We start from the raw sequence: 17,078 nt of genomic DNA, 5'->3' as shown, positions 1-17,078 counted from the left end.
CTAACCTGGATTCAGGGCTCAAAGTCCTTGTTCCAGGCAAAGTTCAGCATCGAGTATAGGATCACTTTTATGGTGTGAATGAGGCGAGTGACCTTTAGAAGAGGAGAGAGCAGCACAGTAGGAGCTTCTAGATACCTTCCCACTGCTTCAGCCGTTGACTCAAGTTTGTGTAGCATCAGCCACGTGTTTTTTGGTTGAAATCTAGCCTTGCCCATGTGGCGGTGTATTTTGTTTGTGGTGCTTACAGGTGGTGCCTGACAGCCAGCTGTTGGTTTCTCACATGCTGTTGGTATTTGGCTCGCCTGACTACAACACGTAGTTGCTGCATGGAGGAGAAGAATGAGGCTTGGGGGATTTCTGCAAGTGAAGGGCCTGGAGGCAGAGATGTTTCCCATCACCACTGCTTGAAAACATTTCTTTAGGGACCAGATCCTGATTAGTGGAGCCCCAGCCAGTCCTCTGCAGAGCAAGGCCATCAGGACTCAAATGTTGCAGAGAGATTGGTGTCGCTGGGGTCAGATTTACAAGGGAAGGGGCAGGTGCTCGGTGCCTAACAGATGGGTTTGCAGAAGGATATCTTCCTAAGGGGTGTGGAGAATTTCAAGAGGTTGTTTTGAGTGCCTATTACCACGTGAAGTTCATTTTGCTGTCACAGAGCAGATGGTGTGGTGTTGGCTTGATCTTTTCTTCCTTTTTTGTTGTTGTTATAATGGTTTTGTGTTTTTTTCTGGTATACTTTTCAAGAAGGAGGGCTAGTGGAAGAGTTTTTGTTGGTCTGGATGTGTTATGCTTTATTGTCAATGAGAGATTAATTAATTAATGAGAGATGTTTACCTCTCAGAAGTTCACAGCCTAACTTCACAGCCTAAGTTTCCTGCTGAGTTGGGAGAACTGGAAATTATTGCATTCTCTGTCTGTGAACATAGCAAGTAATATCGTGAGGAGGTGGCACCCATTTCTATTGCAGACCATACTTTGTTTTCAGTAAGGAGCAAGAATAAATCAATTTGAGCCTTCCTGGCTGTGGAAGGTGGATTTGGCCTTACAGCCTTGTGCTATTCTTCATCTTCCCATGACTGGCAGTGCTGCCGCGGGAATGCTGCTGACCCTTTCTGTTCCCTCAGCTCATGTCTGATAGTGGGTGGGGTGAGTCCTTGTTGTAAGCATTCGTGTTATAATTTGTGATGGGTTCTGTGATCCTGACAGGGTTTGAGCACCGGAATGAAATTGCTCTCTCTTCTCCTCCAGGCATTTCACAGGTGGCTTCCATCCTTGCGTCCAGGTAGCACAAACGTCATCGTGACTGGCAAAGACAACCTGACGGGAAGCTTGATTAACATTATCAGCTTTGATCTCCTCAGCAAGATGGACAAACAACTCAAGAACACTTTCCAAGTAGTTATTATTGTAAGTAGTACACCGGAATTTTGAGGTTAATTATACGTTGCAAGTCATGTATCCTTCGTGTGGTACAGCAGAGAAGCGTGAGGCAGAGGTTTTTTAGGACTGAAACTATCTTGTAATTGTGGCTGTGATCACAGATCTCTTCAGGAGCAAAAGCAGTGGGATTTTATGAAACTTTTTTGATTCCTGAGGCTGTATGTTCTGCCTTAATGCTTAAGGTGCACCTTTGGCTCCATTGTGGTTGAGCGTGTCCCTTGCTGGAGAGCAAGGTGTGTTGTATCCATGTGATAGTCTTGGAGTTGTATCTTTTTGAGGGAAATGGACTTCAGGTTGACTTGAGTGTTTATCAAGTAAGCCAGATAACCTCTCAACACCACCTATGTGGGTAAAGCATCAAAAAAACCTCCCCTTGTTTGGATTCCGCTGACAGAGTGCATTAAGCTTTCTCCAGTCACAAGTATCTTTGCTTTTGTAAATTAGTTTGAAATCCATTTTTTTCACCTTCCTAGGAGCCATGGTAAAAGGCATTTTTCTAGATTTCAGTTTGTAAAAATTCAAAACACGCAGTGTTTCAAATCCAGCTTGGATCAATAAAGACCAAAAGTGTCTACAAAGCTTCCTGTGTTTCGTGTTCTCAGGCTAGCTTTCAGTTAACAGATGCACCTGTCCCCAAAAATATAACCCTTGGAACATAACAGACCTTTTGTTTCTCAGCATCAGATGGGAATATGGAAGTTGTTGGGGGTGGGGGGTGTGGAGAGAGGGTTGGAGACGGAACTGCTCATGAGGGAACTGATTTTTTTTCCCCCCTTTTCTCCCCAAGCTACTCTCAGGGTGGAAGTGCAGATTATCTTACGTGGGCTGCTGCTTTCAGTAAAGGGACTCAGGCTACTGTAGGGCTACTACATTGGAACCTTTTACCAGTCCTGAGCTGGAAAACGTTCTTCCTGTGTTTATATGTTCAGATATGGACACTCTGTAAGTTTTTACAGATGCTAGGAGCTCTACTGAGTGCTGAGGTTTCCTGCTTTTACTTCCGATATTCTTTTGCTGACTGGGGCCAGCAACGTAGCTTATTTGTTAATCAGGAGGGAGAGGACTGTGCCTGGGAGGCTAAGCAGTTGTATTGTCTTTACACGCATGGTTGCTTGCTCATCCAGACGTGGAGAGATGAGAATGTACCTTGGAGGGTGCCGATTAGATTTTGTGTCCAAGATCTGCTTTGCTATAGCAGAAGAAATGAGGCCTGTTTGGGGGTGATGGCTCAAGTAGGAGGCTGTTATCCACCTGGTGAGCCCTATCAGCAGAGCAGTTGGATCCTAATTAGATTTCTTTTTTCCTTGTTGTTTTCATTAACCCTTCAGTTAGGAAAGTAGCACTGTGTAGGCCTCCCGTGTTTGCTGCATTTAAAGGACATGCAGGGGCAAACGAGCATCGGTGGTGAAGATGATGTTCCTCTTTCTCCTCCCCTTTCCTCCTCCCCTCTGGTCACTTGCCTGTGGTCATTTGAGATTCATGGCTTTAAGGTTTGATTTCCATTTCGTTTGTGTGCAACTGTGGGTTTGAATGTGGGAAGCCTGCTGCTCCACGTGCTGCCTTCATGTTTAAAATTTGATGCGACTATGCCAGTGCTTGAAGTTTCCTCTGGAAGGATAAGCATCTAATATTTTAGATACCTGAGAACACTGGGAATTTGTCCTTTATCCTGCAGTTGGGCTATGGATCAGAGCTGTCTTCATTTCAATTCCTGTTTTGTTTCAGGATGAATCTCATTACCTAAAGAACGTAAAAACTGCACGATGTCGAGCTGCCATGCCTCTACTCAAGGTACGTATGCTGTGTGTCTAACATCCAGCAGCTAAGGCTAGATTTCTGAAACATGTGCTGCTCTTTTTACCAGTTTAGGAGCCAGCCGCTGAATTCTGCTGTTGTACCAGTGGAAGTCCAAGTAACTGTTGATTCAAGAGCAAGATTTGTCTTTATCTTAGCCACTAATTTCAATACAAAAGTTAGATGGTAAAAACTAACGAAAGAACTTGAGAAACTCCCTTGATCTAATTGTGGTACCGACGCTGATGTTTTATGGTGATGGGGAAAAAGGGAATGTCAAAATTTACTGAAAATACATGTATTAGTGGAGAGTAGAAAGAATATAGCCATATCAACGCAGCTTGCTTAGTGTAAAATCATAATCACTTACTACTTGGCACTCAGATTGCTGCTGTGTATCAAAATGATGTTACCTAGGTCCCGTCCTTGGCTTTAGTTTTGACCTTTGCTTTGTTACTGCAAGCTTCCAACGTATTTGTGTGGCTGGCATATGAGAGCACTCCTACTAGTTCTTTGCGTTTAACCAGCAGGAAACAGCAGAATGGGAGGTTAGCAAGACAAGTGGCCGCCAGAAGGGAAGGAATATTGAAGTATGTGATAGCAGGAGAAATGTAAATTTTAATTTCTGCCTGTTGGTGTCGAATCAAAGAATAAAATTGTCCCTGGTAGCCTCTAGGAGATTAAAGTTACCTGTAGCTTCTAGGCACTGCAGAGTCTGTACATTAGAACAAGATAAATGCAGTGCTTTTTCAACAGCTATCCGTAAGTGTGCATAAAGAGAAGGTTTGATCTGTGATGGCTTTACAGCAACCGACTTTTATATGCAAGATTTTTAATGGCAGGTTAAAGGTGGTTGTACTTGGGTAACTTCTTCATTCTCTTTATAGGCCTGGCTCTTGTCTTCTCTTTGCTTTCAAATCACTTGAGGCTTTTAATGTTTGCAAACTCAGTAGGAGGTCCAATTTTACAAGCAGTTTTAAGTACAGTAGTTAAGTTTTATGTCCGAAAATGATGGAAAAATAACAATTTTTACCTCATTGTGGAATGCTCAAAAAGTTTTCTTATCCTTTCCTTGTAGCTTTACGAGGATCACCTCATAAAAATTATTTGCAAGCTATAAGATATGAAAGATGGTACCTGTTAAATGGAGGCTAATTGTCTGTATGAACTTACTGAGAATGTACAGTTTTATGCTATCACATCACTGGTCTGACAGCGTTGCGATCTGCTGCTCTTGAAGCTGAATTTCACCCTTCTGAAAGCGTTACGGGTTTCATGTTCTCCTCATGCACTTTCTCACCCATGAACAGCATACAATAAGAAAGGACCAGAACCTTTAGAGGCACTTCTTGCTTGGTGTTCACATAAATTGTGTTTTCCTATTTGTTGACTACAACTTCTGGAGTGAGTATTTGCTGTAATAGCCACTCCTCTGCCCTCCTCGCTTTCCAACGTGTGTTTTGTTCTAAAACTAGTCCATTTGGCAGCTTTGTCCTCAGCTACCAGTGAGTGATGCTGAGCACATGACAGCGACGTTTAATTTGAAAGAACAACCAAGATGTGACAAGCCTTCATGACCTGAATACTGGATTTAAAAGCTATCCTGTTGTCTGCAGAGTAAATAGTCAATGGGGTAAAAATGGGATTATTTTCAGTATCTGTTACAAGATACTTCAAAATTGTTGGATAAGAGGAACTGATAAAGTTGGCTGCAGTTTATTGTTGCTGGAAGTTTGAGAACTAAGGATAATATTCTTGCTCTTGCTTTCCTTACATTTAAAAGGAGCAGTAGTGAGTCTCTTAGAAGAGACCCAAAAAGCTGTATCCAAAACAAACCATTTAGAGGCACAATGCTCCTTGTCCATCAGTCCCTACCTTGGGGGGTAGTGCAAAGTGCAAAGCCATGCCAGTGCTGTAACAAGAACCTGAGGAGTCAACTCATGCCTTGTCTAGGTGATCTAACTCTTGTTGGGAGCATACTACTCAAAAATTTCTTAAATTCTTAGTTACCTTTATTTTCTATGAGGTCCTCAACATCCTTAAGCATGAAAGCTTAGCCTTGTGCTGAAATTTGGGGAAAAGAAACAAACAAATGTGATCCTTTGTCCTTACTTGTTACAAAGATTTATGAGTCCATAATGGCACTGGATGGATCTAAATTAAAATATTCCCGTGCCTGAAATGTTTCAGTCCTTTCCATTGGTTCTTAATGAATTCCTTGCATCTTGGTAGAATCTGTTCCTGTGACTTCTCCATTTGAATAACAAGTAAAATATAAAAATTGTTGTGGGAGTTTAGACAGAACTGCACAATAACCAGATTAAATCAATACATTCATAATAAAGATGACTTACCTTGGGTATTAATTTTGAATCTGCCTTATTAGACAGCCAAGCTGAATCTCTACCTTTGAAATATTTAACCCATGGTTACAGCATTTAAAGTCTCATTTTACTTTTAATATCTGACATTGATTATTTTTCAAAATGAAGTGGTATTTTTAACCACTCAGTTATAATTTATCGTTCCCTGTTCTGTTGAATATATGGTAGGGTAAGCGTGGTATGGAATTGTCAAGCAGAGCCCATGTATTAAACATGCGGCCGAAGTCTGTCAGTTGGGGACTTCTAGACATCTTCAAAACATTTAAAAAAGCAAACAACAACAACAAAACCCACCAAACAAACCTTTGAGTAGTATTCAAGATTGTTTACGACCTACTTAGTTGCTACCCTGGTGGAGATACAGGGAAGTTTTTTGCTTGAGGACAGCAGGTGAGCAGTAGCAGGCCCTGCTTTTGTCACCTTGCTCTCTTCTTTAGTCTCATGCTTCAGACTAAGTTCTCCTGGGCATACTGTCAGTACTTGTTCCCTTTACCTCTGTCCTACGTCTGCTTCCCATGGTGTTACATCTTCTGTATGCATTTTGTTCCTTTCGAGATCACACCGGCCCAGAGACATGAGGATTGACGAGGGAGTGTACATGCTACCAATATCCATAAAGCACCAAAGCCCGAAGGGAAGCAGAGAAAGAAGAAAACAAAATTTTTCACTGATCTGTGGAGGGATCTCTTGGGAACTTGGGTGAAAAGGATTCTACATCCTTCAACCAGCCAAAGTGCTGTGTTGTTTTTGTTCTGCAATTGCGTGGAGTATCACAAAGCAGTGGAAACTGGGGAAGGTTCTGCTGGAATATGGATGAGTTTTTTGTTTTTTTTGGAGGCATGACAGTAAGTTTTCAGTGAAGAACAGCATCAGAAACTGAGAAACATAGTTGCATTTAATCAAAGATTCCAGTGGCATAAAATGGGCTTATTTTTGTTGTTCTCTGTATGTTCCCCCCCGACGTTTGGATAATATTACTCATGCAATTGTTTGTATTGAGCTGCTGCTCAGATTAAGAGCATGACACACATCCTGATCTGTGGAGGGTTAAAGGTCTTTGTTTCTATTACAGAAGTCCAAATGCATTGTGTAGCTGGAATACGATACTCTGGGCTGGTTTTAATAAAGAGATGCCTAAAAATAAGAAAGAGAATTAGATCAATGCTGAAGGTAGAAGGTGAGGAGGGAAGAGAAAAATCTCGCTGGTGGGAATAAATAGCTGATTTCTTTAGGCATTACAAATCCACGTGGACTGGATAAAAAAAGCCTTTCCTTGTTGTCACCTGCTGAGAGGAAGAACTTCATCTTTAGATCACAGAAGCTGTGGAGGCATCTCCAGATCGGTTGGCACCTTCCAATTTCCCTTCCGTCTCGAAGTAGGGAGGTAGTGTAACTTGCTTCAGTCACAGTGATTTATCACTATCTGACACACATTCTCTTTCTGTGTGTCACTTAAGAATAGGGAAAGGCATATATATATTTTTGGAATGACCACTCTAGGATCATCTTATAAAATGCAGAGCACTACCTGACCCAGGTACAGAAATAGACTCCCCAAAACAGCTGCAGCCCTTTCCCTTTATCAAATCTTCTATTTTATGTATTATCCCTATTATATTATGGCCACTCTCAGATTTTTCATTTCACAAGATAATGCATTCTTATGCTAAGCAGCTCAAAATTACAAAGTAAGCAAAAATTGGGGACACGAGTAATTGTATAGCCAGAACCAGCCATACTTTTATGTTTAAAAAAAAAAGTCTGTCAGCCTGTTAGCATATGGCAGAGCTCATGCTGTGAAATTCATTTAAAACAGAGACAGTCATTGTATGTTAATGAGGCTCTTTGCATGTTCCCTTACTTCTTTGTGGCATAACGCTCCCCAGCACCCCCTAATCACTCTCCTTCCAGTCAGCTGGGTGCTGGGTTTTGAAAGTGCCGTCAGGGTTAATAAATTCCCCTTTGACTTTCAAAAGTAATTTTTTTTGTAAATGTTATCACAGCTGTGGAATTAATTCTTGCTGCTGTTCTGTGCGTGTGCAGGTGTGATGCTACAATTAGGTGACTTAGTAAATGAGGGCTACAGAAGAGGTGTCACCTTTTCAAGCTATTGTCAGAGTTCCTTAAAGCAGTTTCATAAGAAAGTAGCTGTAAGAATAGTCACAGGGACACGAGAGAGAGGAGGGCTCCTGTCGAAGATTTATTTTCATACCTAAACGCAAACAAGTAGCTGAAGTGTCAATGGAGATGCGTATCAGTTGCTGACAGCTCTGTTTTTGCTGGAAAATCCTCGCTGCTCGCTGCGCTCGTATTTTCTGTGCTGTTGATCCATGTTGTCCTGATAGACCTTGTAAGAAAGAGGGTAAGCACTCACTTTTGACACCACAGAAGGTTCATCAGAAAAACAAGAATAAGCAGTGATCAGCAGAGACTTCTCTACAGGAGCAAATCTCTGTTGGCATCTATTCAAAATGAGTTGCCAGTAGCAAAAGAAACGTGAATCAAAGCTGTTGCTTTCATCCAGAATTTAAGAAAGTCTTCAACACTTGAAACCTCTTCAGCTTAGGATTTTTCTTCCCTCTCTTAGGCTTCTTCTGTCATGGATTTTAAAACTGAAGGGAATTATTGGGATAATGAGTCAGACCACCTATGTTCTACTTCTGGAATTAATTTCTGCACGTTCTTAGCAGCTGTTGCTTAGGTTGTACCTCTCTTTTCTTTCTTTCTTTTTTTTTTTTTTTTTTGTTGTGGTGGTGGTGGTTCTTGTTTTTGATTTGTTTACTTATCTTGATTTTTAAAATGGTTGATTAGCGGTTAGGTATCACAACCCTTAGTAAGCACTTGCAGTGGCTGGAAACTACCTCTGTTCAAAAATACGTTGCACACAAAAGCAGCAATTGGACAAGTTTAAAAATCAGATAACCTGTAACTTTATCATTCCCTCTCTTGGTACCTTTTTTTGGGATTGGAGAAGGAGCAAGGAGCCCAGCTGACTTCACTACTGGGGAATTAGTGTTCCAACCTGGTCTTCCATAGCTCCTGAGGAGCCCCCTCCAAGGAGGGGGAGTTTTGGGAATGGTGTAAGACCTCTCAACACAGTTGATTTTACGTTACGTTTAGCATGTCCTGGGCTTGTTTTGAATGCACATTGCTTGGAAGTGTCCCAGCAGTGCTGTTAACTCCTCAGTTAACTCCTCAAAGGCTTCTGCAAAGCACTGGATATGGTCTAGGTTTTGCTTGGTTGTCCTCCACTGCTAGCTTCATTTTGAAAACTGACCCAATTTCTTTTTTTATCACTTTGTTGCCTCATGGGATTTGAAATCTTTGGGTTCTCTCACCCATACCCCCTTTGAGCAGGACAGGGACCTTTGTCTTGTGTGAACTAACACTTAAACTTCTGACACGTCTAAAGGTTAGACACCTCCTCTTACTTAGTTCGATAAACATCCTGCTTTTTAAAAATGTTTGTGGGAATTGTCTGATCCTTTTGGTGACTGCATTGCCTTCTGACACGTTTAATAGGGCTGGAGGGAGAAGGCAAGCCCCACCTTCATTACAACCTATATCTATATATCTGATAAAGTCCTGAAATTAATTTCCGGTAGCTGAGCTGTGAACTTTTTCCACCAGATTTTGGTTGGTGAGTGGATGAATCAGCTGAATAGATTTGGGTGACTGGTAGATCTCGGTGAAATGATAAAAGAATTTCATTTTCTTTTTCATTTAAATGTGAATGAGCTGTTGGTACAGATGTCACTCAAGAATCCCTTTTGTTATTTTAATGAACCTGCTTTAAACCATGCAGGAAATTACAGGGCATTTGTAATTTAACTACTATAGGTGAATTTACAGCAGGAGAAATTCATCTCTCGCATCTAATGATAGAATTAGATAATACTGGACATAAGAGGCTAGAAATGCATCTTGGAGGCACTTGTTTGTGGTATAATTTTCCCTCAATTTTGGGAACACCTACTTTAGATACCGTGTGAGGCTTGTTTGTCTGTTCCCCTCCTGTATCAGACACAAAGCTTTTTGTTGTTGTTGTTTTTTTTTTTTTTTTTTTTTTTTTACAGTATTCTTATGTGCCTTTTGCCATGGCTGCTAGGTAGACATCTTCTGGCCTTTCTTCATCGTCTATCTCTTCTTGCTAATAGAACTTAAAAAGAAAAAAAAAATCAAAAAGAAAAAACCAACTAACAGACTGAAAAATCCTACTTCTTTAGATGCCTTCTGCTTTTGTGAGCAAGACGGTCTGTTTATGGCATGGTTTATTCCAAGAGGATTTATTCTGGAGGTGAGGATGTACCTGCGAGGGGTGTGTGTGTCATGCTCCTGTGGCGTCTGGTGCCGAATGAAATCTTGTGCCAGGCGTAAGGCATCAACGTGCCTTGTGCCTAAATGCAAATTTGGAAAGTACTGTCATAAAAATTGATGTCCCCTTCCCTTCCAGCATGTGGATGATGAATAAGACGTGCTGCAGGCTGTCCTGCTTTGGAAGGTGAAACACCCTTCCATTTAGGGTGCCTGAACGATGGCTTTTGGGGCCGGGGATGACTTCTTAGCAGGTGCTGCCTCTCTCGTGAGCTGTCTGATAAGGGATGTTCCACTTTGCTTTCCCAGGCGGCCAGGAGAGTGATCTTGCTTTCGGGAACCCCTGCCATGTCCCGGCCTATGGAGCTCTACACGCAGATCGCGGCTGTCCAGCCAGGCTTCTTCCCTCAGTTCCACACCTTCGGGCTCCGCTACTGCGATGCGAAGCAGGTACTTCAGTGAGACTCTTCAGACAGCATTTTGGTTTATTGTTTTGTTTTCTTAAACTGCAGTAGTGTTTTTTTTTTCTCTCCCTCCTTTCCCCCTATGATATTATGTGTTCTTTTTGAGAAGGTCTCACTCCAAAGTAATATTTTGAAAGCTCTCAGCCTTAGAAACGGTAGGTGCTGCAAATAAATCGTGGGCCTGAGATATGGAGGCAGTAAAGCTTCTTGTCAAAAGCTGCCCTGGAAGGGCACAGAAATAAAAAGCTAAAAACAGAATTGGCCTTAGTGTGGGGAAAGGAGCCTGTTCTGACAAGAATTTGACGACAGCTTTAAATGGGCAGAGTGGCTGTGGGCCTTTTAAGCAGCTCTAGGATTGGGCCAATTGATTGAAAAACAGTCTCTGGTCTGGCTTAGTGACTGTTCTAACAACGTGAGGCTTCTGTTGCTTAGGATTTTGGATTTCATGCCTCCAGCTAGGTAAAAAAATTAAGACTTAGAGTCTGTATTCCACCTCTTCCAATTCAGGAAATGGATGTGGTGCCCAACAAAACTTGGAAATAAATTAATTTATCTTATCTGGAAGTGTTTTTCTCTTCTAGGAGTACTTCTAAGAATACTTCTCTTATCCCTGGAAGTGTTCAAGGCCAGGAGATGAGGCTTTGAGCAACCTGGTGTAGTAGGAGGTGTCCCTGCCCATGGCAGGGGAGTTAGGGAAGTTGGAATGATCTTTATGGTTCCTTCCAACCCAAACCAAGTTCATATAGATTATATATATATACAGAGAGAGAGAGAGAATGAGAACATAACAGCATTCATGTTAGCAAAGCTCTGCTTTCATGGCAGAGGAGTGGAACTTCTAATTTCTCCATCCATAGTAAGAGTTGGATGGGAGGCAGAAGGCTGCAATTTCTACTGAGTTTCATTATCTTTGCTGAGAGATCCCTGTCTGAGCAGTGTCCAGTGTGCTTTTTAGAGGGAAATGAAAAGATGCAGTTTAATCTTGTTGGCTTTCTGCAGTAAAAGGGAGGGTGAATTTTGAGTGTAAATAGGTTTGGAGTTTCATAAACCCTTTGAGGGTAAAGTTCTGCATGACTTGCTGTTGCTTCAATTACAAGGCATATGGACCTCAGGTAAGATGTGGAATTGGATAAAAGAAATAAAATTGTTCTGCACGATCCAGGTTGTACCAATGTATTCTTTATAAATGAGTTTTCAGCCTACAATGGAACTCAGCATGGAGGTCACAGTCTGTATCAGCTCCCCTTCAGAGCCTCTGCAGGGTTTCTAGTCCAATTTTGTTTTTGTTTGAGCCGCCTCTACTAGACAGTTGGATGTTACTGGTCTTCTCAGTGCTCACCTGGGACTTCTGCTACAGTTAGTGGCAGTAAATGATACCGTGAACCTAGAAGGAATTTGCTTATTTAGACCAGAAGTGGGACTGCTGGAAACGAAGAGATGTGGATAGTATTTGAAAATAAAAGTAGGACTGCTGCATTTTAGGTTGCTGAAAATCCACACAGCTCTGAGTAAACTAAAAGGTGTTTTGATGATTGTAGTGTTTCCCTCATGGTTGCAGTGTGTCCCTCATGTTTGTTTTTGCAGCTCTAACCTGCGATTGTGTTAAGAGTTACAAGCTCTCTGAAAAAACGTTGTGGTACTTTTGCTGGTGTTACTCAAATAGGTTCTTCCTTCTGCCCTGAAAGTGGCCGCATTGTAAGCGGGGTGGAGTGGCACAAAACCAGGGAGGTTTTGCAAAGCTTTTGGAGATCTGTCAGGATGAAAGGTACTCTGTAAAAATATTTTGGTGTTAATTGTAAATCTGGTTGCATTAGAAGATTAATGAAAAATTGACAAACCTGAACCATTCGATGTAAAACCAAAACCTGACAACTTTCTGTTTGAAGAGAATAGATTTCGTGACAGAAAATTGCAGATACCTGGCAGATGTGATTAGGAAGGATATAAAATAAAAGTTTGTCACTTTGCAATTCAACCTCCCAGCATCTATACTCTTAAAAAATGCAGCAAGTGAAATGTCACCTGCTTATTTACAAAATAGCTCAAGTCTGTTTCCCAAAATACATGCTGTGAATTCATTTTTCAAACTGGGTGATGTTGGCAAATATTAAATAATTTCTATCTGAGCACATGCTCTGAATTTGTAAGAGTTTGGCAGCGTCTGCTAACGCTGTAATAAGTTTACTGACTCATGTAAGATGCTGTAACACTTTGGTAAGAAAATCACAGTTGGATGCATTTGTTCTGGAATGTTATGGATCAAAGCCAGATGTGTATTTTGGCAAAATAATTGTCCTTTTTTCTCTCTTTTTTTTCATCCCAGTGCATACTAAAATGTATTTTAATAATTCCAAGAAATAATTCTCATCACCTAGGTGCAGCACAGAACCAGAATGTTTCCTTGTTTGCAAATTGTTCCAGCAGCACGGTCACCTTATAGGAGCATACTGCTGGGATTCTGCCTGGCTGTACTTCAGTATGACAACAGAGAGTGTCTTGGCTCCGTTTCTGCCCTGTTCTTTCAGTCAGAGTGATGTTACTCTTCGGAAATGAATTGTGCTACGTGGCTGCAAAATACACGCATCGCTTGTTTGGTAGGGAAATGGAAAGGGGAATAACGTGGGTTGCATGAGTAGAATGAGCCTGCGGGAGGTGTCCAGGTCCCAGAGCAGGTCTTGCTCAGCAGCCTCAGCGTTGGTTCCTGCTCCTTCACTGGCAGAGCGCTGAGCAGTGTGACCAGGGAGCTTATTGCACTGGGTGCAGCACCAGGTCCTTCTCGGGTCAGCACATCTGCTCTGCTGAGCCTGAAGCCTTGAAGGCAGGAAAGGGGGCAAAAAGACTGGGGCTCAGCCCTGTCAGCTTTCACGCAGCACCTGCCTACAGCTAATAAACCCAGCTAGACTCGAGCCAGCTTTTCGTGGACCTGAGGGACCTGCATTGCACTCCTGGCTTCAGGGAAGCAGAGCAGGAATACCCACGTTGGCTTCTTGAGGGCTTGGCTTAGATCCAGGTGGGTTTATTACCTCTAGCTCTACACCGCGGTGCTGTTCTCAGAGCCAAATTCTCTGCTCTATGGGACCCAGTCTGGCTTTGTATCAGGGTTTTGAATTATTTCTAGCTTTAATGAACCAACTACAGATAATCAGAAGGCACCATCATTATGTAGGAATAGATTAAGTCAAATGAGTTTTAATGATGACCATAGGTGCCAGAAACCGTAGTTAGTTGATGGTTCACAGCACTACAATATGGCCATAGAATGGCAGATTGTCCTGTTAAGTCTCTACGTGAAGTAGGACTATTTGCTTCCAGATACCACAGTGGTCTTAATTGCCTGTGACCGGTTTGATTCCTCCTTGTTCTGTCTCAAAGCATGTTCTCACCCCTGTTCCACCAAAGCACTATCCGTTCATACAGTCAGTGCAGTGCTTAACCATGTGTCTGGGATGATTTTTCTTATTTTGGTCTCCTCCATTCTACAGAAGGATAGAGGTTGCAGTGAACACTTGAGAGCTTTTTCCTATTTTATTCCATTTCCTTGTCGTAGCAGCTTTCTCTTGGGGAAGGCAAATAAAGGAAATACAGATTTTTTTATTTTTTTTTTCCCGGTTAAATTTATTTTAGCAATTCAGGTGGTACAATTAGAACAGAGCAGCAGATCAAAGGGGTTCATGCTGAGGCTCCCCACATTTCTGTTACAGGCCATCGAGGAGTTTATAGGTACAAATGTGTAGGGGCTGCTTGCTTGGGATTGTTTGAAGATCAGAACTTGTACTTCTTGGTGACGCTGCTAGCAAGACTTGGAATCAGAGCTGTGGCGAAGATTTTCCCCCCTACTTGGCTTTCAATATTATAGTAGCTGTATTTCATACACTTAACTTGTGAAACTTCAGCAAAAAGATTGCTCTTTATCCTTTCAGTCATTTTAAAAACGTTACTGGTCTCCTGTCCGAACCCAAGTAGCCTTCTCTTGTTGGGTGGGTTTGTACCCTTCTGTTTTACCACCAATTTTACCAAATCTCTCTTCCTACTGATCGCCGAGTTCTCTCTTTATCCGTTTTCTCTGGAAGTTTATTCCACCTGCAGACCAGGAGGGTCAGTCTCTTGAGTTTGACGCTCATAACTGCTTTGGTCTTTCCCAGATGCCGTGGGGTTGGGACTACTCTGGATCATCCAATTTAGCCGAACTGAAAATTTTACTGGAAGAATCCATCATGATACGACGTCTTAAATCAGATGTGCTTTCCCAGCTTCCAGCAAAGCAACGCAAAATGGTTGTGGTGTCTCCCGAAGGCATTAATGCAAAGACCAAAGCTGCCTTGGCAGTTGAAGCAAAGAAGATGGCCAAAGGATATGGAAATGTAAGTCAGAAACTATTTTCATGATGCAGCATTGGTATTTCAGGTGCCTTTATTTTTCAGATGAGGAGATTTTTTTTTTTATTTTTTTTTTTGTTAAATCAAATTAAAAACATCAGTGGAAAAGCAGTGTCCTGTGTTTCAAAGAAAGTCAGAGCCACACCTCATGTCATGGCACAGTGGAAGACTGTTCAAGGCACAGTTTTAAACAACACAAAACAGATCTGCTTTTTTTTCCTTTTAAGTGGTCTGCTTTATCCCTTTGTGTCAAATACCATTTATTCTCACTTTCTTCTTGTTAGTCCCCTCTAATTGTCTGTTTACTCTTCCATCTTGCCTTATAATTCCATTCGGCGTACAAACACAGCCTTGCTGAAGCTGAGTTGCAGAGTACAGCAGTAGCCAAAAATGTAAAGACTGGATTTTTGCAATTTTTTCTTCTATGGATGGCAAAAGCATTTTCTAGATGCCTAGATTCTTAATACAGTTCTGTAATAACCTGGGAGTTTTTCCTTGCCATTTTAGTTGGGAAGTGCTTTATCAACTCAAACTGCGTTTGTCTTATGCTTGTCATTCCACTTGTAGGAGTTGAGTGGGAGATAGGAATGGAGGTGTCAGAAGTAGGAGTGTGAGTATCTGCCATGCCCAGTGGCGTGTAGACTTCCCCCTCCAATCCCCTTTTGTTTTACGGTTTTAGGCTGATATATTTTTTTTGCTAGCAAAGTGTATATGGGCAGCAACAGACATTGCAAATCTGTAAGCAAGAAGGTAGAAAAGCCATTTCTTGGACTCAAATTTATTTTTCTTTCCCTCTGCAGAAACAACAGGAGAAAGAAGCTCTTCTCCTCTTCTACAACAGAACAGCAGAAGCTAAAATCCACTCAGTCGTGTAAGCTGCATGTCACTCCTTCATTCTTGCCTAGTAAAATGTGTTTTTTCCGCTGAGAACAGGAAAATGGTGCCTTAGAGATAACAGTGCAGGGACATGAAGCATAGCCTCAAGCCAGCTTAAAAAAAAAATAAAATTGATTTTAATTACAATGCACTAAACATTTTCTTCTCTTAGAATTCCTAGGCTGAACAAGTCTTCTGATTTCATTCCAGATACGGTTCTAAACTCTGTCATTTGAACTGTCTGAAATTACTTGGTGTTTGGGACTTGGATCAAGCTCCCTGCTCCAGACCCTATTTCAATTTAAGGAGGGGTGGAGTAATGAAACTAAAAGTATCAACAGAATTTGAGAAAACAAATACTGCAGTAGTACTGCAGCAAGAGCCCTGAGCCAAAAAGCTTATGAAATGGTCTGAGCTTTAGTTATACTGTTCTCTGAGGGTGTCACAGCCCCTACTGTTGGCACTTCCACAGAGCTCACATGGGACCTCAGTAGCAAAAGTTTTCTCTCACAGATGTGCTTTTAACTGTCTTCTGTAGGAATAATTCCCTTCTATGACTTTCCATGCCCTTTCATCCTTAGCCTTTCTGCTGGGACTGCAAAGGAGTTGCTTTAGGCCATTTAACATGACTTTTTAATAAGCATGCTAAGAACATGAAAACAGTTTACTTTTCCACAGCCCTCTGAACGCGAGGACCAACTAATGTGCACTGATTTCACAATCTCAGACCTTGCTGCAAAATCTGTCTGTTTGGCACAGAACTGCACTTCAGAGTCCCAGCTCTCATTTCTGTAGAGGACTTTCTTCCTTTTGTGTTAGTGAACAGTTAGTAGAGTTTCTTCCTTTTATATTCAGTTGCAAGTGTGAACTGAATACAAAACCATGAAGTGTTTACTTGACTCTACAGGCACTGAGAAGTAGGAGCTAGTCCACTTTTTTCTAGGGTTTAGCAGCATTTAAAGTATCAGACATTACAAGGTGCTAATGTACAGTTCCATCTAGCTAATGGTGCTGTCATATGAACATTAGCACCTCCCATTCCTTACCCCTGATGACAGTTTTCATTGCCACTCTGCGGAGTCACTGAAATGACTAACCACTTTGTAACTGGGTGTATGGGGGTGAGCTATAAAATAATTGTGATTTGTTGGCATCTGGTTGCTACACTGAATGTTCACTTTGATATTTTACTTTAAAACCCAGTAATCCTGCTCTGAGATTTTTTTTCTTAGCTGATATTCTGTAATTGGGATCTGAACATGACAGAATCCAGGGAGCTGGCTGCAAAGCATTGATCCATCTTCGTATGGTGCTGGAAATCCTGCTTGGTGTTGTCTGCCAGTTGCTGCTGGCCTAAGCTGTCTTTTATTTAGCAAAGAACTTGGTATTCCTGGTCGTGCAACAACTTTGCCATTCCAAAGAAAAGAAGG

The 17,078-nt window shown here is 41.7% G+C and overlaps 1 protein-coding gene across 2 annotated transcripts in view; it reads left to right on the top strand.

Moving 5' to 3' along the window:
- SMARCAL1 (SWI/SNF related, matrix associated, actin dependent regulator of chromatin, subfamily a like 1) overlaps positions 1-17,078 on the top strand; it is a 32,273-nt gene that overhangs the window by 11,163 nt on the left and 4,032 nt on the right. For both annotated transcript variants that reach the window (XM_032190517.1, XM_032190518.1), the window contains 5 exons: positions 1,249-1,407; positions 3,166-3,231; positions 10,242-10,382; positions 14,539-14,757; positions 15,573-15,643. In XM_032190517.1, the coding sequence (XP_032046408.1) occupies positions 1,249-1,407; positions 3,166-3,231; positions 10,242-10,382; positions 14,539-14,757; positions 15,573-15,643 (656 nt within the window). The remainder of the gene's footprint in view (positions 1-1,248; positions 1,408-3,165; positions 3,232-10,241; positions 10,383-14,538; positions 14,758-15,572; positions 15,644-17,078) is intronic.

The sequence above is a fragment of the Aythya fuligula genome, chromosome 6 (genome assembly GCF_009819795.1).
Source record: "Aythya fuligula isolate bAytFul2 chromosome 6, bAytFul2.pri, whole genome shotgun sequence".
Taxonomy (NCBI): domain Eukaryota; kingdom Metazoa; phylum Chordata; class Aves; order Anseriformes; family Anatidae; genus Aythya; species Aythya fuligula.
This window is presented reverse-complemented; position numbering and strand designations above follow the sequence as displayed.